General features: G+C 47.5%; 1 protein-coding gene across 1 annotated transcript; it reads left to right on the forward strand.

Moving 5' to 3' along the window:
* The first annotated feature begins 8003 nt into the window (after positions 1 to 8003).
* On the forward strand, positions 8004 to 13929 carry LOC125436341 (dual specificity protein phosphatase 13-like). The gene is made up of 4 exons (XM_048503258.1): positions 8004 to 8138; positions 10176 to 10361; positions 11135 to 11355; positions 13502 to 13929. Exons 2-4 carry the CDS (start codon positions 10213 to 10215, stop codon positions 13711 to 13713), a joined length of 582 nt encoding a protein of 193 aa, XP_048359215.1. The 5' UTR covers positions 8004 to 8138; positions 10176 to 10212; the 3' UTR covers positions 13714 to 13929.
* The last annotated feature ends 12649 nt before the right edge of the window (positions 13930 to 26578 follow it).

Here is a 26578-nt window from a genome sequence, read left to right on the forward strand (position 1 = left end):
GCGTGTGTGGGAGTGCACAGGCTGATCTGAATTCCCCAGATAAGCCTCCACAGCTCAGGTGGCAGAGCTGGGAATCAAACCCGGTTTCTCCAGATTAGATGTACGACTCTTAACCTCAGTGTGTGCTTAATGTCTGGGGCCTCTTGGGCTTTCTGAATCTCTCAATTCATTTCTTCTTTCTCTCTGTGCTTGCAATTGTAGATAACAGTGGTATCTCTGGCCTTCTCATGCTGGCAGGGGCTGATGGGAATTGCGGTCCATAACATCTGGAGTGCCAAAGGTTCGCCACCAAGGCTCTATAGCTTTCCCTAGATCTTGGAAAAGGACTTTTGCTTTGCTCTACTTTTCCCGCTTTTACTTTGTATAGTTGGGGGCAGGGAAGGGAGTGGACAACAGAGGTCATAAAGCTGTGGGTAGCTGGGGATAGGGTCAGAACGGGCTTTGCAAAAGCCCGGGGTTCAATGTTGGTTCCAATAAAGACTTCTGATTGATGAAATCCTGAGCCTGTCATTGAATGAATCGTAGACCTGAAAGCAATCCAACCTGTATTCTTTGTATATAGCAGGGGTCTTCAAACTATGGCCCTCCAGATGTTCAGAGACTACAATTCCCATGAGCCCTACCACTTGGCCATGCTCTCAGGGGCTGATGGGAATTGTAGTCCATGAACATCTGGAGGGCCATAGTTTGAAGACCGCTGGTATATAGCTGTAATTTTTTTAAGAAAAGTTTTGCTGCTCTAAAGAACGAGGAGCACTTTTCCAGAATGCTTTAAGCCACTGCTTAGAACCCGTTAACAACACTATTCTCTTTCCCACTGAAAGATTAAAGTACGGTTGTATATTCATCCACCCCATGCTTTCCCTGCTTTGTCTTAAAATGCTGCAGTAGGGTCCTAGCACCTACCTAGTTTTGCTCCTCTACTCCCCACTCAACTTTTGCCATTGCTCCTTCCCCTTTAAGAGACTGGGCGTGGGGTGTCGCCCAACTCTGCCGCAGTATGAGCCTGGCTGTGGACGAATTTGGCCATCTACAGCCGCCTGTGCGCTCCCTCTTGCCTTCCTGCTCCCCTTGCCAGCAAATGTCTCTGCCGCTGCCGCCTCCCACCTCATCGGCAAAGCGGCCTGACGATTCCTCCTCTCAGTGGGTTCCTGCTTTCCCCGCCTGCCGAATGTCAGGTCTCGAACCTCGAAGCAATAAACTGACTCTGTATTGTTGATCGGCATCAAAGCACCCAGCTTGGCAAAGCCTGTTCTGGGGGACCTGCTTTTGCTAGCCGTTTTATTACAATGTAGATCCCCCTCCCCGATTCCCAAGGAATGTGAGAAAAAGTTTGGCGCAGAAGTGCTCCAAGGTTGGCAATAGACAGAGATAAGTCACCTGGCATCCTACCCGCACAGAACAATGGAAACTAAAGTGTCAGGGGGAAGCCTAGTTATCTACACAGTGTGTGAAGCCATAAAGCGAAGATCAAGGAAGGAATGCCCCAGAATGGCAGTGATAAAATATAGCAGACTAGTGACATATATCTTGTAGCAAGTTGGTTACATATATCTTGTAGCCATTAAATTTAGGAATGCTTCTCAATCACTAGCTACGATCCACCTGACATCGAGCCATGTTTAAATATGCGCTGAATAATGGTTTTGACAAAGGCAGTGATGAAAAATAAATGATAATTCTCATATCTAGGACTATTTTCTAATGCTTCAGCATGCTATTTCCTCTCCTGCCGCACGACAACTGACCGCACTTTAATCTTTCAGTGGAAAAGAGTACACCGTATTATCATCATTTGGTTGCCTCCTTCTCAGCTTGCTGTTTTATCTGCCCAAACTAGCCACCTCTGCCCACAGACTGCTTGTGGATTTCTCTCCCAGCCACCAACACTATTTTCTCTCCACCACACCTATATAGCAACAGCCCATAGCGACCTCCAAAACACCAGTTTCAGTGTGTTGAGTCATTCAGGATATCGGTCAAAAAGGAGGAGGAAAACTAGGGCAGGGATAGCTGGGAATGCAGCCATTCGGCACAAAGGGCACTAATTGTACAAGGAGCGGAGTAATCTTGGCTCATGCGCCAGGACTTGAGGATACATGCACACTGACCATTTTATTCCCCCAAAAGGGTGTGTGCACATAAGTGTGTATTAGCATTCATGTGTGCGTGCACATTCGTGTATTAGCATTCAGGTGTGTGTGCACATAAGTGGGTGTGTGCACAGAAATGTGTATTAGCATTCATGTTTTGGGCAATTGTGCCTCGGTGTCTGTGACAGGCTGACGTAAAGACAGCTGTGAATCACCCACTGGCTGCGGTTGCCTCTGGGGGTGGGACGGGTGGAGCCAAGGTGACCGCTTCCGCTTAACTGAGGGCGGAAGCGACGCCCGGGCCATGTTGGGCAAGGGCTGATGTCACCAGGAGGGGAGGGCGGATTGACCCTTGAAGAAGAAGAAGAAGAAGAAGAAGAAGAAGAAGGAGAAGGAGAAGGAGAAGGAGAAGGAGAAGAGGGAGAAGGAGAAGGAGAAGGAGAAGGAGAAGGAGAAGGAGAAGGAGAAGGAGAAGGAGAAGGAGAAGAAGAAGGAGAAGAAGAAGAAGAAGAAGAAGAAGAAGAAGAAGAAGAAGAAGAAGAAGAAGAAGAAGAAGAAGAAGAAGAAGAAGAAGAAGAAGAAGAAGAAGAAGAAGAAGAAGAAGAAGAAGAAGAGTTTTGGATTTATATCCCCCCTTTCTCTCCTGCAGGAGACTCAAATGGGCTCACAATCTCCTTGCCCTTCCCCCCTCACAACAAACACCCTGTGAGGTAGGTGGGGCTGAGAGAGCTCCGAGAAGTTGTGACTAGCCCAAGGTCACCCAGCTGGCGTGTGTGGGAGCGCACAGGCTAATCTGAATTCCCCAGATCAGCCTCCACAGCTCAGGCGGCAGAGTGGGGAATCAAACCCGGTTCCTCCAGATTAGATACACGAGCTCTTAACCTCCTACGCCACTGCTTAAAGGGGAAGCCCTCCTTTGCTCTGGCCATGTGCTTCGGCCAGCCAGCGATTTGTCCACCCACCTCTCCCTGGATTCATTTGGTTGTTGCATTTTTCTGTCACAGCCGTTCGGCGGTGGCGCATGGATGTAATAAATGTGGAGGTGCCGACGGCGGCAAGAGGCAACCGCCCTGCCGAACCGGCAAATGGGGATCACGTCTTGCCAGGAGTGTCCTCCTGCAGAAACCCTTCAGCGGAGCGAAGTCCAATAGGGCATCCACCCATTGGAGCTTACAGCTGAAACGAACTGGCCCAGATCAAGACCCGTTAACTCGCCTCCGCTTCTGTTTTGGTTAGCTAATAAAAAATGGCTGGCTATGGCCAAAATGTTTTATCAGCAAAGAGTCCAGTGTGGTTATTGGAAGGGATTCGCAGGTGGTTCCCATCCTCCAGAAGGCAGCTTCCACAGGCTGCTTTAGAAGTGCAAAGAACATCCTGTGGGAGAATTTCCACCATAGAGCAAATAGCAGCGGGTAGTACAACGGCCATCCTCCAAGTTCAAGGGTGCCTTGAAGACCTATCATAGAGAGGACTGTGCGGAGTTGTTTTCTGTTGGCCTAGAACGGCAGGCCAGAGCCAATTGGTTGAAATCAAATCAGACGAGATTTTGGCTAAACATCGGGAAGAACTTCCTGACAGTTTGAGGAGTTCTGCACTGGAACAGGCTTCCTCGGGAGGTGGCAGCAGGCTCTCCTTCTGTGGAGGCTTTAAGCAGAATCAAATTTTTAAATATCAAATATGACACATAAAACAAATGTAGAACTTCTTATAAAAGATAGGTATCTTCTTCAATCTGATACACACTGTCTAATATTTAGGCATGGTAGGAGACCTATTGCTGTATTATTTTGCTTTTAACTTGCTAAACAGATCTATTTATTGCAATTTTATATTAGATTGTATTTTTACATTGATGTGTAGGGCTATTTACTGTCATTTGCCCTGGCTATTTCTTTAAAAAAAAATCTGAAGTGATCTGAATCCCTTGAAGTCAACCATCAAGTTATGTGGACTATTTTCTTGCTATTGAACTATAAAGATAAGATAAACTATAAAGATAAAGATAAAGAAAGCAAGGCTGAGTCCGTGAATGTAGACCAGGGGTCTGCAACCTACGGCTCTCCAGATGTTCATAGACTACAGCCCCTGCCAATTGGCCATGCTGGCAGGGGCTGATGGGATTTGTAGTCCATGAACATCTGGAGAGCCGCAGGTTGCAAGCCCCTGATGTAGACAGATCCTGAGAGTGGGGGCAGGAAGGGATGAGCCTGCACTCGGCTCTCATGGTGCTTTCTTACATGCCCAGAGGAATGCCAATGGCCACTCTGGGGTCAGGAAGACATTTTCCTCCAGGTCCTCCCCCGGCTCCACCCTCCAAATCTCCAGGAATGTCCCAACCCAGAGTTGGCAACTGTAGTGGGCATCCCCACTGGGCTGATCGAAAAATGCCACCCAGGTTCAGAGTACATCTTCCAGCAATTCTGTACTCACCCTCAGGTGTTTACAGAATATCAGAAGTTAAATTTAAAAAATTGGGTGTTGATCCCCTTTCCAAACATTGTCTGACCTGTCTAAGATCTTGAGGTGTCAAGTGTTTGTTTACGGAGTCAGGAGGACAGAGGCATTCCTCCCATTGGGCAAAGTGGGCAGTTGCCCAGGGCGCCCCCTTGTGGGGGGTGCAAAAACTGAAGGTTCGTTTGTAGGAATTTTTTTTGTATTTTCAGTGTTTTTCCGTTTTTGGCCTGCAGAGGGCGCAGTTTTTAGGCTAGCAGCACCAAAATTTCAGGGATGTTTCGAGAGACTCTCCTGATGCTACACCCAGGTTTGGTGAGGTTTGGTTCTGGGAGTCCAAAGTGATGGACTCCCAAAGGGGGTGCCCCATCCCCCTTTTTTTCCAATGGGAGCTAATAGGAGATGAGGCTACACTTTTGAGGGTCGATAACTTTGGACCCCCTGAACCAAACTTCACCAAACCTGGGTGTAGCATCAGGAGAGTCTCTTACTGATACCACCCAGGTTTTGTGAAGTTTGGTCCAGGGGGTCCAAAGCTATGGACTCCCAAAGGAGGTGCCCCATCACCCATTGTTTCCAATAGGAGCTAACAGAAGATGGGGCTACACCTTTGAGGGTCCATAACTTTGAACCTCTGAACCAAACTTCACCAAACCTGGGTAGTATTATTAGGAGAGTCTCCTAAAGATACCCTGGAGAAGTTTAGTTAACTGCTAGGCTGTAACAATTACAATCCCTGGACAGCAGGCCCCCCCCAAAATTCCCCCAGATTTTCCTTTCAAACCCCCCCCCCCCCACTTTGGCATGGATTTAAAGGGAGAATCTGAGGTCCATTGAAAATGATGCTGTTTGGGGGTGGATTCCAGCATCACTTGTTTAAACTAGGGAGCCCAGATTCTCCTTTTAAATCCACCTTAAAGGGAGAATCTGGGGTTCCCAGTTTAAATAACATTGAAAGTGATGCTGTTTCCCCTAATTGGGGGGACTGGGTACAACACCATAAAATGTTTTCATAGCAGTAATAAAACATTTTGAAAGCATTTTGAAAATGTTTTCAAAAAATTATTTCTGCTGTGTGTTCAGATTTGTGAGTTGGGGCATGCTCTATAATGTGATGGTGACTTTGAAACGACCTGGTGTAAAAAATCATTGCTTGGTTACAGTGGGGGAGGGCGGCTCCCCATGGCGGGGGGGCACCAAACTCCAGTTTGCCTAGATATACCACTGGGAGTAGCTACAAGGGGGTGGGGGGTGCGCGTTGCGCTGGGCACACGCCAGGGGGGGCATCAAACTCAGGTTTTGCCCAGGGCTCCAGTTTACCTAGTTACACCACTGCCCAGACTTTGGTCGATGCCAAACAGGACATCCTACGTGGTGGGGCAGCCAACAGATGTCTACCTGATGATCACAGCAGGGACACAGGGACATAAAGGAAACAGTCTGTTTTATGAATGCAACATCTGTAGTAATCATACAGAAGCATCCAGAAAAATTAAGTATACTACCACATTAAGCATACTATCAGGATCAGGTAGGATGTATTTTGCGCCATATGCACTTTATTTGGCCATTATTGGAAAGCAGTTTCAAGTTGCAGGACTGCAGGATTTGTGCTTTAAGTCAGGTCCAACTGCAGAAGTATCAGTAGGTGCAGCAAGAGATAGTCACAAGTATAATCCTGCAATCAAACTCCACAAACTAGTTCATGAAGCACTCGTGGAGCTAGTATGGCAGATTTCCCAGTCATGACTGAACGACGTTCATAGAGAAGACATTGTGTATTTGGATAAGGTGACCAGATGGTCACCTTTGTGAACCGGGATGGGGGGTAGGCGGCCGTGCGCGCAGCCGCAGGAGCGCACTGCCTTCTGGGGGGCTGCCGTTTCCCACCCTGTCACAAGGCAGGAAACAGCAGCACCCCAGAAGGCTGTGCATTCCCTAGCGTCAAACACGTGCGTCTCAGGAGGAGCTGGCCGACTGCCTTGCACACCCAGAAGGCAGAGGCGGCAGCCTCCCAAAAAAATCCCCGGAAGACAATTGAAAATAACCTCGTTGGGAACAGCCTTGGGACAAATTGTTTGAAGGCGGGACTGTCCCACCAAAAGCGGGACGTCTGGTCAGCCTGTATTTGGATGAAATAGTGAAACGGGATGGAGATTTTTTGGAATTACAACTCAGCTACAGACTCCAGGACTCAGGTTCCCTGGAGAAAATGGTGACTTTTGTGTCTGTGTGTGTGTCTGTGTGTGTGTCTGTGTGTGTGTCTGTCTGTGTGTGTCCCCAGACATTTTGAGCCTGTGTTAAAATTCTGACACAGCATGGAGGAGGTTGCAACAAAATGGCTGACAAAAAAAGGCGGCTTCAGGAGGTGGCGCCGCCCACAAAACGATTGCCACAGCTTAATTTCAGTGCAGATCTTTGTGTTGTGGGTGGCCGCTGTTGCCACAACTCACCAAATCTCCAATAGTCAATCAAAAACCTTGCTTGTTGGCCCCACCCACTTGCTACATGGCCCCACCCACTCAATTTTTTAAAAATTCAGATGCACCAAAGAACGCAACACTCCTCTCACTTCCTAAAAACACTTGGAGAGGGCCAGGAAGATGTTGCCGGGTGCCCGCAGACACTATATTGGGGACCCCTGCTTATGATATTACACCTTGCTGAAGTGAGGTCCCCCTCCTCAAACCCCGCCCTGCTTTGGTTCTGTCCCTAAATCTTCAGGCATTTTCCAACCTAGAACTGGCACTCTTAGGGCTGGCTGAAATCCTACCACTCATGCCGTAGCCACATCTGCACATCATGCCACGACCCCAGCACTCGTTCACAACTGGATTATCCCAAATGAATCAGCCAATCCACTTGCAAATGACTGCAGTGGAGCAGTGAGAGCGCAAGAGCGAACACTGAGCCAATGCCGCCAGTGACGCAAGAGCCCTGACGCCAGAGGGTTGGTCATCCCCTTCCCCGGGCAAAAACCCGTAACCCCAGCCAAGGCCTGCACTTAAACGCTTCCCTCCGTGTCTGGAGATGCCCATCTCAGACTGCAATCGCCCAGAAGGGGTTTTCAGTCTCTCTCTTGTTCTAATTATAGGATACAGAACAGCCGACTCTGCTGGTTGCCGGTCTCAAAACCACGAGCACTTCAAATAACAAGAGTGTCAGCAACTTAATCCACAAGATCATAGAAGAGGCGCTGTTTACCCAACACCAGCAGTAGCTAAGAAAAGAAACAGGGAGTCGAGCAGGCAGGCTGCACTGCTCACAACCAAGAGAAGAAGAAGAAGAAGAAGAAGAAGAAGAAGAAGAAGAAGAAGAAGAAGAAGAAGAAGAAGAAGAAGAAGAAGAAGAAGAAGAAGAAGAAGAAGAAGAAGAAGAAGAAGAAGAAGAAGAAGAAGAAGAAGAAGAAGAGGAGGAGGAGGAGGAGGAGGAGGAGGAGGAGGAGGAGGAGGAGGAGGAGGAGGAGGAGAAGGAGAAGAAGAAGGAGGAGGAGGAGGAGGAGGAGAGGAGGAGGAGGAGGAGGAGGAGGAAACAAGCGGTCAAGGTCTTGGGGAAGACAGGATATTAAGTGCCCCAAAGGGACCAGGTGCCAAGGTAACAACTTTTCCCTTCCGGGGTCATTGCCTTCTGAAAATGAAAAAATCTGCTCCGCTGCACTAAGGCAAGCCAGTCCAGCTTGTGCCAAATGCAGCCCCATAGCAGGACTAATTCCCTAGCCAAGCTACCCGCATTGAGGAGTGCAGAGACCCAGGTTGCTCTCAACCCATTCCCAAACAGGCTGCAAAAAAGCAAGCTCCAAGAGCCCCATTATGAAGAAGAAGGAAAGTTTGGATTTATACCCCACTTTCCTCAACTGTAAGGAGTCCCAAAGCAGTTACAAGTGTCTTCCCTTCCCCTCCCTTCATAGGGTACCTTGTGAGGTAGATGGGGCTTCATGTGGAGGAGTGAGGAAACAAATCTAGTTCTCTAGCTTAGAGCCTGCTGCTCATGTGAAGGAGTGGGGAATCAAACCCAGTTCTCCAGATTAGAGTCTCCCACTCTTATCCACTGCACCACGCTGGCTATGAGGCACAGCAAGTGCTTGACGGCACAATTGCACAGGATTTGCTTTGTATGCAAAGAAGAAGGTTAGAGGTTCAATCCCCACCATCTCCACTTTAAAAAAGTAAGTAGAAATACATGGCCCTTGAAGGATAGCATTGGCCGTCCAACACACAACACCACCACCACCCATAGCATAAAAGCAAGAATGCACAAGCACTGGAAGGCTTTTATGTCACATCTGTGCAGTCGGCCCTGGTGCTGGAGCAAAATCCTAGAGCCATGGTGGCCCAGAACCTTATAATTAGCAAGGCACTCCAGATGTTATGGACTACAATTCCCAATTGGCCATGCTGGCAGGGGCTGATGGGAATTGTAGTCCATAACATCTGGAGTGCCAAAGGTTCGCCACCACTGTCCTAGAGCATCATCCTGATGGATGACATCACTTCCATCTTGGCACTGTAAACAGGGCAAACCCCAGCATTCTGGGTAACACATCACTCAACGATCTTGCCCTGTCACCCCCTCCTTCTTTGTAAAAGTGACCAGCTGAAAAAGAGCAATAGCTCATCTGAGGGCCAGGAATTACAACCGACCTCGAGAGTAAAGAGATCCCTGGCAGTCCCAAACTTGAATAAGGTCGCTGCATGCCTGAAATATTTAAAAATTGGTTGTAGTTCTGAACATCGTTTGGCACAGGGCAGTGGTGGGATCCAAAAATTTTAGTAACAGGTTCCCATGGTGGTGGGATTCAAACTGTGGCGTAGCACCAATGGGGCTGGGCAGGGCATGACGGGGGCATGGCCGGGCATTCCGGGAGCGGGGCTGTGGCAAGGAAGCAGCCACTGCGCCGGTCCTTGGGCGGGAAACGAATGCACGCAGGCGCAGGCTGCCACGCACGTTGGTTGTAAGGTTGTGATTTAGTTAGAAGGCTGGTTCGGCCTTGGAAGGGATTCCTCAGCCGCGTTGGGCTGATTGCCCAGCATAGTTCTTATCGCTTACTTAACCTTGCTTTCTGTCTGTGTGAAACTGCTTCTGGCTTGTGGGAATGAGTAATTGTTTATGTCCAGTTCTTGGCGGGAAGGAGAGACCTGTATAAGCGGTCGCCCGACGAAGGGGCGGGTTAGAATCTGCATTGTCTGTAGAGCCGATCATGAAAGCCAGCAAATAAAGAACTCTTATGGTTACTTTTGGTCTGGACCTTACTGATTCCTTACACCGGTGCACCTCCTGCTAGACTGCTTCAAGTTCTGCGCGCTACTGCTGAGAGGAGGGGCACAACTAAGGCAAAAATCACCATTTGGTAACCCCCTCTCGGCACACACAAATAATTAGTAACCTACTCTCGGGAACCTGTGAGAACCTGCTGGATCCCACCTCTGGCACAGGGGCTTAAAGGCATTGAATGAAACTCTAGAGGAGATCAAGAGCTGCCCAAACTGAATGGACATTACGTAAACAATGTCAATGGGGAGCAGTCTGCAACCAAGCCCCGAGTGTGGTGATCTTGAAAGCCCCTAAAAGTCAAACTGTGTTCCTCTTTTTTGTATTTGAAAAAAAACATCTCTCTCTCTCTTTGCCTCCCAGATACAGCACCGGAAGTACAAGAAGGCCAAAAGCCGGCATGAATTGTGCCTCCAAGAGCAACAATCTGGAAAGCAAAGAGCCTTATCAGACACCAGCACTCTCCGAACTGCAGAGACTGGTGTGGCGTAGAGGAGGATCTGACAACCACGTGGACCAAGTGTGGCCAAACCTCTATCTTGGAGATGCGTAAGAGAATGACAATGGGTGGTTTGTCGTGACTTCTCCTACCAGACAGCGTTGCTGGCCAGCAGTGGGCAACCAACAGCAGTCTTGGTGGGTGGGGACATGTTCTGGGCACCACAGTTCGGTAGGGATATTGACCGACTGGAGCGGGTCCAGAGGAGGGCAACCAAAATGGTAAAGGGTCTGGAGTCCATGCCCTACGAAGAGAGGCTTAGGGAGCTGGGGATGTTAGTCTGGAGAAGCAACGGTTAAGGGGTGACATGACAGCCATGTTTAAATATTTGAAGGGATGCCATGTCGAAGAGGGAGCAAGCTTGTTTTCTGCTGCCTCAGAGACTGGGACCAGGAGTAATGGATTCAAGGTGAAGGAAAAGAGATTCCACCTAAACATTAGGAAGAACTTCCTGACCGTCAGGGCTGTTCGACAGTGGGATTCACTGCCTCGGAGAGTGGTGGAGTCTCCTTCTTTGGAGGTTTTTAAACAGAGGCTGGATAGCCATTTGTCAGGAGTTCTTTGATTGTGTGATGGCCCTTGTGGTCTTTTCCAACTCTTCTATGATTCTATGAACCTCTTCTCAAGAAAACAAAAGTAATTTGCCCAATTCAGTAGAGCTCCTCCCTGCCCCCGCCCCACCCCCACCCCGCCCCTGTCCCGCCCCTCCCCACCCCTCCCCCAATACCTCTCTGCCAGTTGCCAGGCTCCAGCCTGACCGTCAGCCAGGGTACTAAGTCACGTGCCCTTTGGTTTGAATGTCACCTTCTTTGTCTGTTGACAGGTGGGCAGCTAGAAGTAAGACCGTCCTTCTGGATCTTGGCATCACCCACATCCTTAACGCAGCGGATGGGCCCTACAATATCAACACAGGTGCTCGGTATTACAAGGACCTGCCGGTTGAGTACTATGGGGTGCAGGCCTTTGACGATACCTCCTTTGATATCAGCATCTTCTTCCGTGATGCTGCCAATTTCATACACGAAGCCTTAAAGACTGGAGAAGGTAAGAGGCAGAATTAGGGCAGTTCCCTGCGATGTGTGTTGCCAGCTGCTACTGAAGTTATGATTCTGCAAAGCTCGTGTCAGAGCCAGCATAGCGTAGTGCCGAGTGTCAGACTAGGATGTGGTAGACTCGGGTACAAACCCCCTCTCTACCATGGGCACTCACTGGATGACCTTGGCCCAATGACTAACTTACTTCACAGTGTTGTTGTTGTTGTTGTTGTTGTTGTTGTTGTTGTTAGGATAAAATGGAGGAGGGAAGAATGACCGGAGCTTGCCTCTGTGCAGATTCCCAAAAACGAAAGGGAAAGGTGCAGTGGTGGGATCCAAAAATTTTAGTAACAGGTTCCCATGGTGGTGGGATTCAAACTGTGGCATAGAGCCAATGAGGCTGGACGGGGCACAACGGGGGTGAGGCTGTGTGTAAGGAACTTGCAAAAACTTTAACTTTTTACTTTGTATGATTTTATTTATCCACTTGTTTGCTGTTAACGTTGTGAACCGCCCTGAGCCCTCCGGGGGAGGGCGGTATATAAGTGGAACAATAAATAAATAAAATAAATAAAGTCCAGGCCAAAAGTAACATTTTAGTTCTTTATTGATCTGGCATTCTAAGTCAAACACACGCAATGCAGGAACTGGCCTCCCAACGCAAGAGCAGCCGCTTTTACGGGCTCACCTCCCAGTTCCCGCCAAAGTTAGATAAGCACCTGCAGTTCCCATCCGAAAACTACATCGAGACAGTTTCACACAAACAGGCAAGAGAAACACAGAAAATACCACAGCTAGAAATTGCAGATACTGAGAGCACTCCCCAAATCTGGGCTGCGCGCCAACCTTGGCAGACGAGAACTCTCCAAGGTTAGACAGCAGCCTTACACTGTGCATTCCAGGGGTGGGGCGTTCCTGGGCGGGGCTGTGGCAAGGACGCAGCCGCTGCGCCGGTCCTTGGGTGGGAAACGAATGCACGCAGGCGCAGGCTGCCACGCACACCGGTGCCCCTCCTGCTAGACTGCTTCAAGTTCTGCGCGCTACTGCTGAGAGGAGGGGCGTAACTAAGGCAAAAACCACGTGGCAAAATCACCCATTAGTCACCCCCTCTCGGCACACACAAATAATTAGTAATCTGCTCTCGGGAACCTGTGAGAACCTGCTGGATCCCACCTCTGGAAAGGTGTGTATGGGGTGCCACTTTTTAGCTGGAGATAACAGGAGGGAAACAGTCAACATTGTCATGGATTTGGGGGTGAAATTCACTCATTTGCTCTTAATCAAGGGCACGTTCTCAGACCCTTCACAAAAGATCGGCTTGCCGGCTCTGGGTTGGGAAATTCCGGGAGATTTGGGGGTTGGAACCTGGGGAGGGGGGACTTGGGGAGGTGCAGAAACTCAGTCGTGGACTCCAGCCAGCAAAGCGGCCATTTTCATCTGGGGAAAGGATCTCTGTTGATATGCCTGAAAAAATGGAGAGGTGGGAGCCAAATAATCTAACAAAGAGAAACAAAACACTCTCCAATGGCCAATGTTGTGTTTATGCTGCTAATTATAATGTGATACGAAGTGCAACAAAGTAATAAAGCATTCAACAGCATCTGTGGAGGATAAGCTACATGGATTATTCCCCATCATAGTAAGTTGCAGAGGCATACCAGCATGAAACGGTGCCCAGGGGCAAGGCCTCCCCCCCCCCTCCCGCGTGCCCCTGGTCTCCAATAGGGCGCAAAAATAAGGCCTTGCACACGGCAGGCTCCCAGCCTGGCACCGGCTGCTGCTGCCCCCCCCCCCCACCTCTATCGGAGGCTGTGCCTGCTCACAGTTACCGATAAGGGTGGGGGGCAGCAGCTGTTGGCACTGGGCCAGGAGCCTGCCATGGGCCCGATGGGCCGGGGCCCTCTACCTCCATTGGCAGCCACGAGCAGGTTGCTTGCGGCCTCCGATAGAGGTGGGGAGGGCCCCCCCGGCAGCTTGATCACGTGATCAAATGGGTGGCACCCGGGGACATGGGGACATGGGCGGTACATCCCTGGTAGCTTGTATTGCTCTACCATTAACCAACTAATTTCCCAACATGGATACTGTGGAAGAAAGGAAGTTGTTTGTGTCCTTCTTATACAGTCAGGTGCTGTTTTCTTTTCGTTTCTCTGCAGGCAAAGTATTTGTTCACTGCGCCATGGGTTTGAGCCGCTCGGCAACTTTAGTGCTGGCTTACTTGATGATCCATGAAAACTTGACGCTGGTGGACGCCTTGAGATCGGTAGATTTACACCGAGGCATTTGCCCGAACACGGGCTTCCTGAGTCAGCTCCGGGCCTTGGACATTAGCTTGAATAAGGAACAGAAAAGTTTGTCAGGACTGTGAGAAAGAGATGGTGATGCAACGTTGCAAGGACAGTGACATGGATCAAAGCATGCAACGTAATGTTTAGCAGTTTATTTTGTGTTTCATATTAGTTCCAGGATACTAGAAACTGGAGCAGTTCCCGTCCAGGTTTTATTAATGTCTCCGGCTAAACTGGCTAATGCAGGGGTCAGCAACCTTTACCACCCAAAGAGTCATCTGGACCCGTTTTCCACAGCCCCGAAGATCTATGGAGCCACCTCCGGTTCAGCCCCTCCACTCCCCTTTCCTTCCAGCATGGGAGGCAGAGGCACTGTGAAGGGAAACCCCCTCTGCCCGATGGAGTTGCCTGTTCCGTTGGGCAAAGGGGGGATGGCGGCTGCAGGGATAGCAGAGGGGGATGGCGGTTGCTCTGGAGGGACATGCCCAGGCTACCCTCCGACCTCCTGGGGTCAGAGGGTAGCGTGGGCGTGTCCCTACAGTCCTCCAGAGCACTGCTGGAAGGAGAGGCGAGTGGAGGGGATGCGAAAAGCACGCACAGAGCCGCCTGTTTCGGGCCCTCGACTCACCTTTCCTTCCAGCACTGCTCTGGAGGGCTGGAGGGACACGCCCTGCTACCCTCCGGCCTCCAGGCCACACGGAGCCGCAGTATAAGGCTGAAAGAGCCGCATGCGGCTCCGGAGCCGCAAGTTGCAGACCCCTGGGCTAATGAAACTGCTGCGGACACCAGTCGGCCTTGTGTTCCTTCATTCGTATCTCCTGAATAAAGCTACTGTATGTTTATTAAAGAGAGCCAGCATGGCGTAGTGGTTCTGGAACCAGACTCGGATCTGGGAAACCCAGGTTCGAGCCCCCACTCTGCCATGGAAATGTGTTGGTGACGTCTTAGACCTGACCCTGGCTGTTATTTGGATGGGAGATTTACAAGGAATATCAGGGGCATGGCGTGGAGACAGGCAATGGCAAACCACCTCCCAACACCTTTCCCCTCGAAAACCCGGCAGGGTCACCATGAGTCAGCTGTTACTTGATGACAAAAACCATGAGTCAGCTGTTACTTGATGATTGGTTAGTAGGTTGCCTCTTATTGTATTATTTATTGTATTTGATATTAATATGCTGCTTTTAATGGGGTTTTAATGATTCAAAGACTATAGAACCATTTGCTATGATTTATTTAATGATCTGAGATTTATTGATTTTATTTTGTGCTCTATTTGTAAGTATTCAGCTGTTCACGCCCTGGAAGCCCTTCGGGAGGGCTACGGTATATAAATGTGATTGATTGATTGATTGATTGATTGATTGATAGATAGATAGATAGATAGATAGATAGATAGATAGATAGATAGATAGATAGATAGATAGATAGATAGATAGATAGATAGATAGATAGATAGATAGATAGATTGATTGATTGATTGATTGATTGATTGATTGATTGATTGATTGATTGAGAGAGAGAGAGTGATAGATAGATAGATAGATAGATAGATAGATAGATAGATAGATAGATAGATAGATAGATAGATAGATAGATAGATAGATAGATAGATAGATAGATAGATAGATAGATAGATAGATAGATAGATTAGATAGATAGATAGATAGATAGATAGATAGATAGATAGATAGATAGATAGATAGATAGATAGATAGATAGATAGACCCTTGTTAAAAATACCATCAGCATTTTCCTGGATGATTGGAGCATCTCGGAGAGTGTTCAAACGAAGCTTAGGAGAAAAGGAGTTACATTGAAACTGGATGAGCTACCTCAGAAAACTACTCTACCAAAACAGGGAAGTACAAACAAACTGATTTATAGCATGAGTGACAAGTCTAAACGCATTAATAGTATTATAAATACATTATTGTACACGAACAGAATAGCACTGGAATCAAGTTCATTCATAAATGTTTCAAAAGTCAGTTTGTGATGGTGTAGGTAAAATCACGTAGGCATGTATGGAAGGCCGGGTGGCTTCACTAACCGGGCCAGAAAGAAGATAGTAAATTAGACCTGTTGGAGAAGACAAGCCCTTTCCAAAACGCTGGAAGAATGTTGGATTCAATAGCAAAGAACGCTGAATAAACTTTGCAATCAGCACCAAAATTTCAGGGTATCATCTGGAGACTGTCCTGATGGGACACTCTCTTAAAAGTTTGGCGTAGTTTGGTTCCAGAGGGTCCCAAAGTTATGGACCCTCAAAGGTCGAGCTCCCATCTCCTTAGCAAAACTGTAGCCCCCATCTCCTATTAGCTCCCGTTGGAAACAATGGGGGATGGGGGCACTCCCTTTGGGAGTCCATAACTTTGGACTCCTTGAACCAAACCTCACCAAACTTGGAGTGGCAGCATAAGGACGATCTCCTGATGATACTGTTGAAATTATGGTGCTGGATATGTCTCAAAAATGCACTCTCCGCAGGCTACCAAATGTCCCTGTGCAAAAAAAAAAATTGGTCGTGGTAGAGTGGCCGCCCATGGGGGGGGGGCATCCAACAGGTTTTGCCCAGGGCTATAGTTTGCCTTGTTACGCCCCTGGAAGGAGGGTTGGTGGCCAAATGCGCCCCCCAATGTGACACACCAAAGTTTCACCTGGGGCTAAAGTACACTCATGTTCCCCTCACTATGCCACTGATTAGAACTCCTCTCTATATGGCTATAACTCCTCTCTACTTTGCCACCTTCCCACTGCCCCTCCAACGCCATCCTCTCTTCTGGGTCAGAGGCTAAGCAACCTCAAAATGGCCACTGAGATCTCATGATGTAGCCAGGTGAATATCCGCAGAGTTTAAAGCGGAGTCACTCTGGTAAGAGGAGAAGATTTATAGTCTTCTTGCACTCACTGCAACCTTCTAGCACCTTTGGAAAAGAATACTCCCTCCACACAAGATGTAATTCTTCCATAGGGAAGGTTTTTTTACTTTTTGCAGTTGCAAGGTTACACAAGTCTATGCTATACAAGACTATCAGACTATACAGAACTCTTCAGCAATAACACAGTGAACACACAGTGAACTAGACTCAACTCTATCTCACCATCTCAACTTAGCATAGCATATACAATGCATACATCCAACAGGATATTTTCCCCCACACCAGCATCAGCCTCTCATTATTCTAGAGTCACAGTTGAGACTAACCAATCATGTTAAGTTGTTAACTGCTCCTTCAGCTCTAGACTGGACTGGGTCTCGGCCTTGGGCTAGTGTAAGAGCTTCTTACAACTTAGAAGTACGATCCCTAGTGACACCCTTTATTTTATATTATATATATATATACACACACACACACACACACACACATATACACACACACACACACACACATTTATACACAAATATCATATGCACATATACATCATCATTATCACATACTGAGCCGAATATCAATAATATATATATATATATATATATATATATATATATATAAATATAATTTTATATGTATATATGTGTATATGTATATATGTATATATGTATGTATATATGTATATGTATATATGTATATGTATATATATGTGTGTGTGTGTATATATGTATATATGTGTGTGTATATATGTGTGTATATGTGTGTGTGTGTGTGTATAAAAAATATAAAATAAAGGTTCACTAAAGGATCATCTTCTAAGTTAGCAGAAGTTTACCAACCACAAGGCCGGAGACAGTCATATATATATATCCCAGTGGGTGGAATTGAATGTATGATGCAGTTAAATGGGATTTTATTCAGGCACTCCATTTAATGCACTGTAAAATCTACCCGCAACTTCCAAGCAAGTATCCTACATTTGCTTTCATTCCTCTGCTAGACACAAGCTAGTAGAAATGCTTATTCTCACTTGCAAGAACTTCTGTACCCTGGAATGCTGAAGCACCGTTCTTGGAAGCAACAGTTGCTTGTCCAGCGTGCCCTTCATTATGACAATCTCTAAATAAAATCCATCAGGAAATACAAAGCCCTTGGTGGAAAAGATGTGAGTACCGACAAGATGTTATTATTCCTTCCCACCAGCAGATGTCAGTATAAATCCAGGTCACAGCAGAGCACTTGAACTTTCCAGTGGTGAGAGGAAGAAAACTTTATCAGGTTTAGAATTACAGGTATTTACAATTTGGGCCGGGGGGGGCGGGGGGATGCTCCCTCACTGGCTGGCAACAGCACCAGGGTTAAACTAAGCCCCACATTGTGGATGCAATCCCATAGTTCCAAAAAACCCACTTGGAAAACATATTTCTGACTACTGCATCCTTTCTAAAAGGGTTGTATTTTGTTCTTTCTGCATCTAATTTCTTAGTGGATCTGTGAGATCATTTCCTTGCCGTAAAATATGTCACCATAAAGAGCCCACGGCGCTCTCAGGTACTCAAGAGGAAGTTCAGTTTTATAAATCTGCCGGATCTTTGTTTGAAGCACACGTGCTTTTATTTCCAATTAAATTCCACAGTAAGAGCATTCCTTTCTACTAGCCCAGTCCCCGGTGGGGGTTAGAATCTGCCCACTTCACTATCTGTTTCATTGCTTGTCCTGTGGCGTAGGAGGTTAAGAGCTCGTGTATCTAATCTGGAGGAACCGGGTTTGATTCCCAGCTCTGCCGCCTGAGCTGTGGAGGCTTATCTGGGGAATCAGATTAGCCTGCACACTCCCACACACGCCAGCTGGGTGACCTTGGGCTAGTCACAGTTCTTCTGAGCTCTCTCAGCCCCACCTGCCTCACAGGGTGTTTGTTGTGAGGGGGGAAGGGCAAGGAAATTGTAAGCCCCTTTGAGTCTCCTGCAGGAGAGAAAGTGGGGATATAAATCCAAACTCCTCCTCCTTTTCTTCTTCTTCTTCTTCTTCTTCTTCTTCTTCTTCTTCTTCTTCTTCTTCTTCTTCTTCTTCTCCTTCTTCTCTCCTCCTCCTCCTCCTCCTCATCCCCCTCCTCCTCTCTCTCCTTCTCCTTCTCCTTCTCCTCCTTCCCCCCTCTTCCTCCTCCCCCTCCTCCTCCTCCTTCTTCTTCTTCTTCTTCTTCTTCTTCTTCTTCTTCTTCTTCTTCTTCTTCTTCTTCTTCTTCTATTTTTACCTGGGGCAACAGAGAAAACTTATCGAATGGTGTCAGCCCCCATGACTTGACTGAGGTTATTCGTGCCAGCTGAGAATCCAATCAGCTCTGGGCCACTCTCCACAGCTGTCCCAGCTGCCTTTCACTCAAATGTTTGGAAGTCTGCTAGGAGAACGCGCATCATGATTTATAATTAACACAATTAAAAATAGCATTTGAATAAACTGGATGCAGCAAACGGGGCAGGGAAGCTGTTGTGCGACTGCCAGCCGAGAAGGAGGCACGGGAGGGGCCTCATCATCACCTAAAACAGTCGACGGAGCTGCTCCCCACCCCACCCACCGACTCCGCAAAGGCAAGTACTCTTTAAGGTTGTTTACAAATCAATAGGCACCGAATTCGTTGGGTGGTTGCAATGTTTATCATGTGAGCCATTGAACGACAACTGCATCTGTGCCTCGGATGGCTGATCAGGCGATGCAGAGAGATCCAATTGTGAAACTGCTGGTGATTCACAAATACACATGGGATCCAAGACTGGCAGCACCTTAAGGCCAGGGGCAAGGTGGGCAGCTGCCCAGGGCGCCACCTTGTGGGGGACACCAAAAATGCAGGGTTTGTTTTTGGGTATTTTTAGTGATTTTCTGTTTTTGAACTGCAGGGGGTGCAGTTTTTAGGCTAGCGGCACCAAAATTTCAGAGTACCTTTGTGAGACCCTACTGTTGATACCACACAGGTTTGGTGAGGTTTGGTTCAGGGAGTCCAAAGTTATGGACTCCCAAAAGGGTGCCCCATCGCCCATTGTTTCCAATGGGAGCTAATAGGAGATGGGGGCTACAGTTTTGAGTTATGGACCCTGAACCAAACTGCACCAAACCTGGGCGGTATCATTAGGGCATGAGACCCTGAACGTTTTGAGACTGTGCCTTCAGAAATGTGCCCCCCAGCCTGCCACCCCCATTGACAGAAATGCAGAAAAACTCTCGATTTTTTGCAAGGAAACAAAGCATTCTTTAAGCAAATTTCTGGGATGTATCCTTCCAGGGAGCGCATTTTTGATCAGGCGGCACTGGGGCTTCTTTAGGGACATCTGGAGACTGTCCTGATGGCAGCTCCAAGCTTAATGCAGTTTGGTTCATGGAGTCCAAAGTTATGGACCCTCAAAAGTGGTGCCCCCATCCCCCATTCTTTCCAATGGGAGCTAAGGAAATGGGGGCTACCCTTTTGAGGGTGCATAACTTTGTCCCCCCTGAACCAAACTGCACCAAACTTTGGGGTAGCATAAGGACAGTCTCCTGATGATACGCTGAAATTTTGGTGCTGATACATCTAAAAATGCATCCCCTGCCGGTACCAATGACCTGGTGCAAAAAAAATTTTTTGGTCGTGGTGGGGTGGCTGCCCATTGGGGGCGGGGGGGAAATCCAACTCAGGTTTTGCCCAGGGCTCCAGTTTGCCTCGTTACGCCCCTGCTTAAGACTAACAAGATTTTCGGGGTATGAATTTTGGCAGTGTTCATAACCCTGAATATTTCACTGGTCTCCAAAGTGGTGCTACTGGACTCAAATCTAGGTGTTGTCCTTCAGGCCAATTCAACTATCCTCAAAAACTAGCAAAACACAGGAATGCAGCTACCTGACCAACTGGCTGAAACCCAACACAGACTGTTTCACGTGTGACAGTTAAAGATTCTAGGCCAGGGGTAGGGAACCTGCGGCTCTCCAGATGTTCAGGAACTACAATTCCCATCAGCCTCTGTCAGCATGGCCAATTGGCCATGCTGGTAGGGGCTGATGGGAATTGTAGTTCCTGAACATCTGGAGAGCCGCAGGTTCCCTACCCCTGTTCTAGGCAGAGAGTGGAGGGTTTGACTGAGCTGAAATAGAATTCAGTTTATATATTTTTTTTAAATTGAGTATTCTGAACAGGAGGCATCTGTCCAGAAAATTCAAGAATCCCTGAAGAATCCACTAGTATTCTGTCGTAATTCATTAATATTTCTCATTGTGCTAGTGGGTGTCCTCGAATGTTCAGGCCGATATCATAGAGTACAAAGGGGTTTTGTGGCAGGGTCGGGAGCCAGAGGTGGGATGCAGCCTATTCGCACCTATTCGGCAGAACCGGTTATTAAAATTTTCTCAGTTCGGAGAACCGGTTGTTAATGATTAACTCCACTAGGGACAAGGGGGTAATCTCTGTCCCTGGGTACAACAAATCTCGTCAAGTGGGAAATGCAAAATCACCCCCAGGACCCCCTGGGGCCCCCTTCCCCCCATGGCACCCCATCTCATCTCATCCCATCCCATCCCACCCCTACCCCCCACCCCACAGCGCCCACCCCCACACACTTACCGTCATTTCAGAGCGAGATGGGAATTGGCAGACAATCCCTAACTTGTCTCTTTTCTGCAGCCGATAGCTTTTGCCCTTAACAAAAATGGCTACAGTAATAGCCAAGTAAAAAGGAACAGCCCCACCCAGGAATGCCCCTCCCCCGGAATTCCTGGCCCAGCCCCCGTCATGCCCCACCCAGCCCCATTGGCGCTACGCCACTGTTTGAATCCCACCATCGGAACCTGTTATTAAAATTTTGGATCCCACCACTGTCGGGAGCTATGAATGAAAGGCAGAAGGTCACCAGATGACATGTGGAGAACAACTTACGAGAGAAAGGCAGGGAAAAGGGCCAAGGGGTACAGACCAGGGGCAGAGCGGGTTATTGAATCACCCCTGGAGACAAGCAGTCACTGTGGCAAGGATGGTCTTACCTATGTGTAGATGGGACCATTCTTGCGGGGAGAGGGGCAATTTTAATGGAAAACGGTGGCAGAAAATAGAATGGCAACTGCGGTGCATTTCTAAAGGTATCTGCATTCTGAATATTGAGCACTTTATTCTTGTTCAGAATGGTTTTGGTTGGCCCAGGTCCCCAGAAACACGAGCACTACCACGGCCCTGTGAAGCTAGTCACAGCCAAGGAAAGGCGCAGAGGAGAAAGGTGGAAGTGGTAAGGGTTAGAGCAAAGAATCTGGTTGAAGACCTCTGACGTGGTCAGAGGTTCAGAAAATCTCGACTTGGTTCAAATGACAACCTTTTTAAAAGGAACATTCCGGAAGCTGGATGATTGTTTGGAACTTTGAGATCCAAAATCTGTCTTTTTGAATTCCTAGACTTTTAGAATGCGGAGTTGGCACCTGAGAACCCAAATGAGAATCTTGTGCAAGCTTTGCTCTACATAGAGCAGTGATGGCGAGCCTGTGGCACGGATGCCAGAGGTGGCACTCTCTGTGGGCACGCATAAACAGAGTGCCCACACACACACACATCGAGGCTGGCCTGGGTCGCTGGGCTCAATTATTAGCATTAAACCTAAGACCTAGGGAAGTAGTGTAGGTAACCCTGTTAAGCGCTGTTAAACTAAAGTGTGATCCTTTACCGGGGAGTAAGCTTGGTTGCTGGCAATGGAGCTTGCTTCTGAGTAAACCCTCCTAGGGTCATGATTCACCCGTTGGAAGAGTTGCACGGTTGCTTCAAAGCAAAGCCACCGACTACCACCAAGCTTACACCTGAGTAATGCACGCCTCGGAGCCAACCGTTTTTTCTAAACAAAAACCTCAGTATTCAGGTTAAATTACCGTGTTGGCACTTTGAGATAAATAAGTGGGTTTTGGGTTGCAATTTGGGCACTCGGTCTCGAAAAGGCTCGCCACCGCTGACATAGAGCAAGGATGGTTGTAACTGTTTTTCCCCTTTTCTCAGACCCCTAACCTGTACAGACATTTCTGTCGTATTTTTAGGTGACTTAAGTTATGCTGCCTCCTTGCCTTCCTTAGCATTCCCTCCTTATTTCTGCTGTTACCTTGGACCTGAACCGAAAAAACAGAACAGCTTAGTTAGATTTGGCAGAATTACAGAATAGTTAGTGTGTGGAGGTGGCTTTCAGGTAAAAGGGAGTCCTTTACTCTAAATAAAGCAGCTAGTTTCTCTTAAACAGAAATATGGGTTTGTTGAGAAATATAACATTTCAACAGTTTCAGTATGGTCCATAAACGTAATTGTTTTAGACAGGCACAGTTCTCCTTTTACTCAAGTTCCTTAAACAAACCTTAATTTCCTGACTTGCCACTTAGGCTAATAACTTCAGTAGAAAACCCAGATTTCTCTTACACTCCACAGCACCCCACTCAATCACTTCTTCCATAGCACACACTCTGAACTCTCTCAGTAGAGCTGACTGATAGAGTTCAAGGTGTACATGAGAAGAAGAAGAAGAAGAAGAAGAAGAAGAAGAAGAAGAAGAAGAAGAAGAAGAAGAAGAAGAAGAAGAAGAAGAAGAAGAAGAAGAAGAGGAGGAGGAGGAGGAGGAGGAGGAGGAGGAGTTTGGATTTATATCCCCTCTCTCCTGCAGTGGAGACTCAAGAGAGGCTGGGACAATCTCCTGTGGCCCCTTCCCCCCTCACAACAAACACCCTGTGAGGTAGGTGGGGCTGAGAGAGCTCCGAGAAGCTGTGACTAGCCCAAGGTCACCCAGCTGGCGTGTGTGGGAGTGTACAGGCTAGGCTGAATTCCCCAGATAAGCCTCCACAGCTCAGGCGGCAGAGCTGGGAATCAAACCCGGTTCCTCCAGATTAGATACACGAGCTCTTGACCTCCTACGCCACTGCTGCTGAGTAATTTAAAATGCAGATCTCAAGAGTAAAAAAAGTGGCGAGAGGGCTGGATGGATACGCCCCATTGGGCACAGCTCCCATCCAGTCAAAACATTTGTCAATCGTCCATCCATTCTGTGTTGTGCTAAAGGCCGACATTTTGAACAGCAGCAGCTTATACATAGAAACCCTTAAACCTCCAAAATAAAACACACACCGGAGCAGCAGTAATGACAGTCCAGGCCGCATGTGCCTCTACCATGTTAAACAATGAGGAAACTAACATTCTAATTTAGCCGATGAAAGAAGGAATAGTCTTCAGGTATAACATAATGGAAACAAAAGGATTAAAACGGTTTCTGATAATTAACTGTGATTGTGCCATTTTCCTGTGTGTACACTTATGCATGCAATTCATGCTATCTCAGTGTCTATTTTTAGTCAGAAACAATGGGCTCTGAGTATTTGATATTCTTGTGAAATTTATGTTCGCCATCTCTACCAGTGGATGTCTTTGAGAATAATCTTGTGCAGGGTTGGTTTCCTTCTGAAGGGACAAAAATATCTGCCCGATACCTTGAGTGCAAGTCACAGATGCATTGCTTCAGAGAAAGCCAACGGCAAACCACCTCTGCTTAATTGCTTCCCATGAAAACCTTGTGGTGTCGCCATTAGCTGGATGCAACGTGACAACACTATACACATACGCATGCAAAGAAGGCTTTTAAAATAACCTACTTAGTTATGCCTGGCTAAATAATCAGCCCAGATATTAACATTTCATAAAGGCATGGAGAAAGAGGGCCGATTTCAGGGTCTACAGAACAAACCTTGAACTGTGTTCAGTTCTGGTCGCCACATCTCAAAAAGGATATTGAAGAGATAGACAAAGTGCAGAGAAGGGCAACGAGGATGATTGAGGGACTGGAGCATCTTCCTTATGAGGAGAGGCTGCAGCGTTTGGGACTCTTTAGTTTGGAGAGGAGACGGCTGAGAGGGGATATGATTGAAGTCTATAAAATTATGCATGGGGTAGAAAATGTTGACAGAGAGACATTGTTCTCTCTTTCTCACAATACTAGAACCAGGGGGCATCCATTGAAAATGCTGGGGGGAAGAGTTAGGACGAATAAAAGGAAACACTTCTTCACGCAACGTGTGATTGGTGTTTGGAATATGCTGCCACAGGAGGTGGTGATGGCCACTAACCTGGATAGCTTTAAAAAGGGTTTGGACAGATTTATGGAGGAGAAGTCGATCTATGGCTACCAATCTTGATCCTTCTTGATCAGAGATTGCAAATGCCTTAGCAGACCAGGTGCTCGAGAGCAGCAGCAGCAGCAGGGCCATTGCTTTCACCTCCTGCATGTGAGCTCCCAAAGGCACTTGGTGGGCCACTGCGAGTAGCAGAGTGCTGGACTAGATGGACTCTGGTCTGATCCAGCAGGCTTGTTCTTATGTTCTTATGTTCTTAAACCTGAAGACCGGGCAAGTCTATTGTGTATTAGTAAATACAGTAAATATTACTAATAAGACATATGATTGTGACTTCCCCTCTCAGAAGGGGTCATTCCTATCACCTTCTTCTTAGTCCTTTTAACTGGAGATGCCAGGGATTGAACTAGGAACCGTCTGCATGCAAATCAGATAATCTACCACTGAGCCAAGAGCCCTCCCCAGTAGGGAAATCAGTGGTTGGGGCTACCTATGCAAACAATCCAGGAAATATTGCTCTCATTCTGAAATAACTTTTTTGCCCTCAGTGACACATAGGCAGTTCTAACTGGTCGTGTAATATTGTGATGTCACTGCATGCAGTATTGTGATGTCACTGCATGCAGTAGTATGGTAGTTAGAGTGTCGGAGTAGGATCTGGTAAACTCAGGTTAGAATCCTCACTCTGCCACAGAGGTCTGGTGGGTGACCTAGGGCCCGTCTCACACTCTTACCCAACCTACCTCATAGTGTTATTGTAAGGTTTCCAGATCTCTACTGGGTGGGGGGGCCCCTGCTCTGGGGCCCCAGTTCCCAATCACCTGGCTGGTCGGGAGGAGAATATCTGCAGTAGGCCTCTATGAGCAGCACTGAGCATGGAAATGATGTCATCACATCACCAGCAACATGTGGATACTTATTTTAAAATACCTGACCGAATGGATATTTTGCATGCGCGGAAGGGGCCTCCATTTGCATTTTGAATATTTTATGTACTTATTTACTTAAAGTATCTCTATGCCATCTTTCCATCTAAATAGAGTCCCCAAGTCGGAATGAGAAATGTGGGATTCAAAAATAGAAATCTGCAAGTTAAATGAGTAATGTTGAACTGGATTTTGAATGCTTCAGGTTAATTGGCATATCTTAATCATTTTTATCTTAGCAGGCTTCAAAGATATACTCCCATAATTTGATGCTGTCAAATACTAATTCCCATGGCATGTTAACTAACAAAAGCTATCTATCATATGCCAAATATCAGATCTAGTCAGCTATTGGAGCAGCAGTGGCGTAGGAGGTTAAGAGCTCGTGTATCTAATCTGGAGGAACTGGGTTTGATTCCCAGCTCTGCCACCTGAGTTGTGGAGGCTTATCTGGGGAATTCAGATTAGCCTGTACACTCCCACACACGCCAGCTGGGTGACCTTGGGCTAGTCACAGCTTCTTGGAGCTCTCTCAGCCCCACCTACCTCACAGGGTGTTTGTTGTGAGGGGGGAAGGGCAAGGAGATTGTAAGCCCCTTTGAGACTCCTGCAGGAGAGAAAGGGGGGATATAAATCCAAACTCTTCTTCTTCTTCTTCTTCTATTCAATACCATTACATGCCAAGCATCACTTACGGTCAAATGTGGTGTAATCAGATATTCTGAAATAATTTTCTAGGACACCCCAGAGTTTTATGGAATCATTTGTGGGATTTCTTAATGAAAAGACTACTTCTTTTGGGGAGCTCCCCTCTCTGGTGGTCCTCATAATATTTGAGGGACCTACCATTCCCCTCTCGGGAGGGCTTTAGCCAGAGGTGGGATCCAGCAGGTTCTCACAGGTTCCTGAGAGCAGGTGACTAATTATTTGTGTGTGCCGAGAGGGGGTTATTAATTGGTGATTTTGCCACGTGATTTTTGCCTTAGTTACACCCCTCCTCTCAGCAGTAGTGCGCAGAACTTGAAGCAGTCTAGCAGGAGGTGTACCAG

Source organism: Sphaerodactylus townsendi, linkage group LG07, assembly GCF_021028975.2.
Source record: "Sphaerodactylus townsendi isolate TG3544 linkage group LG07, MPM_Stown_v2.3, whole genome shotgun sequence".
NCBI lineage: Eukaryota > Metazoa > Chordata > Lepidosauria > Squamata > Sphaerodactylidae > Sphaerodactylus > Sphaerodactylus townsendi.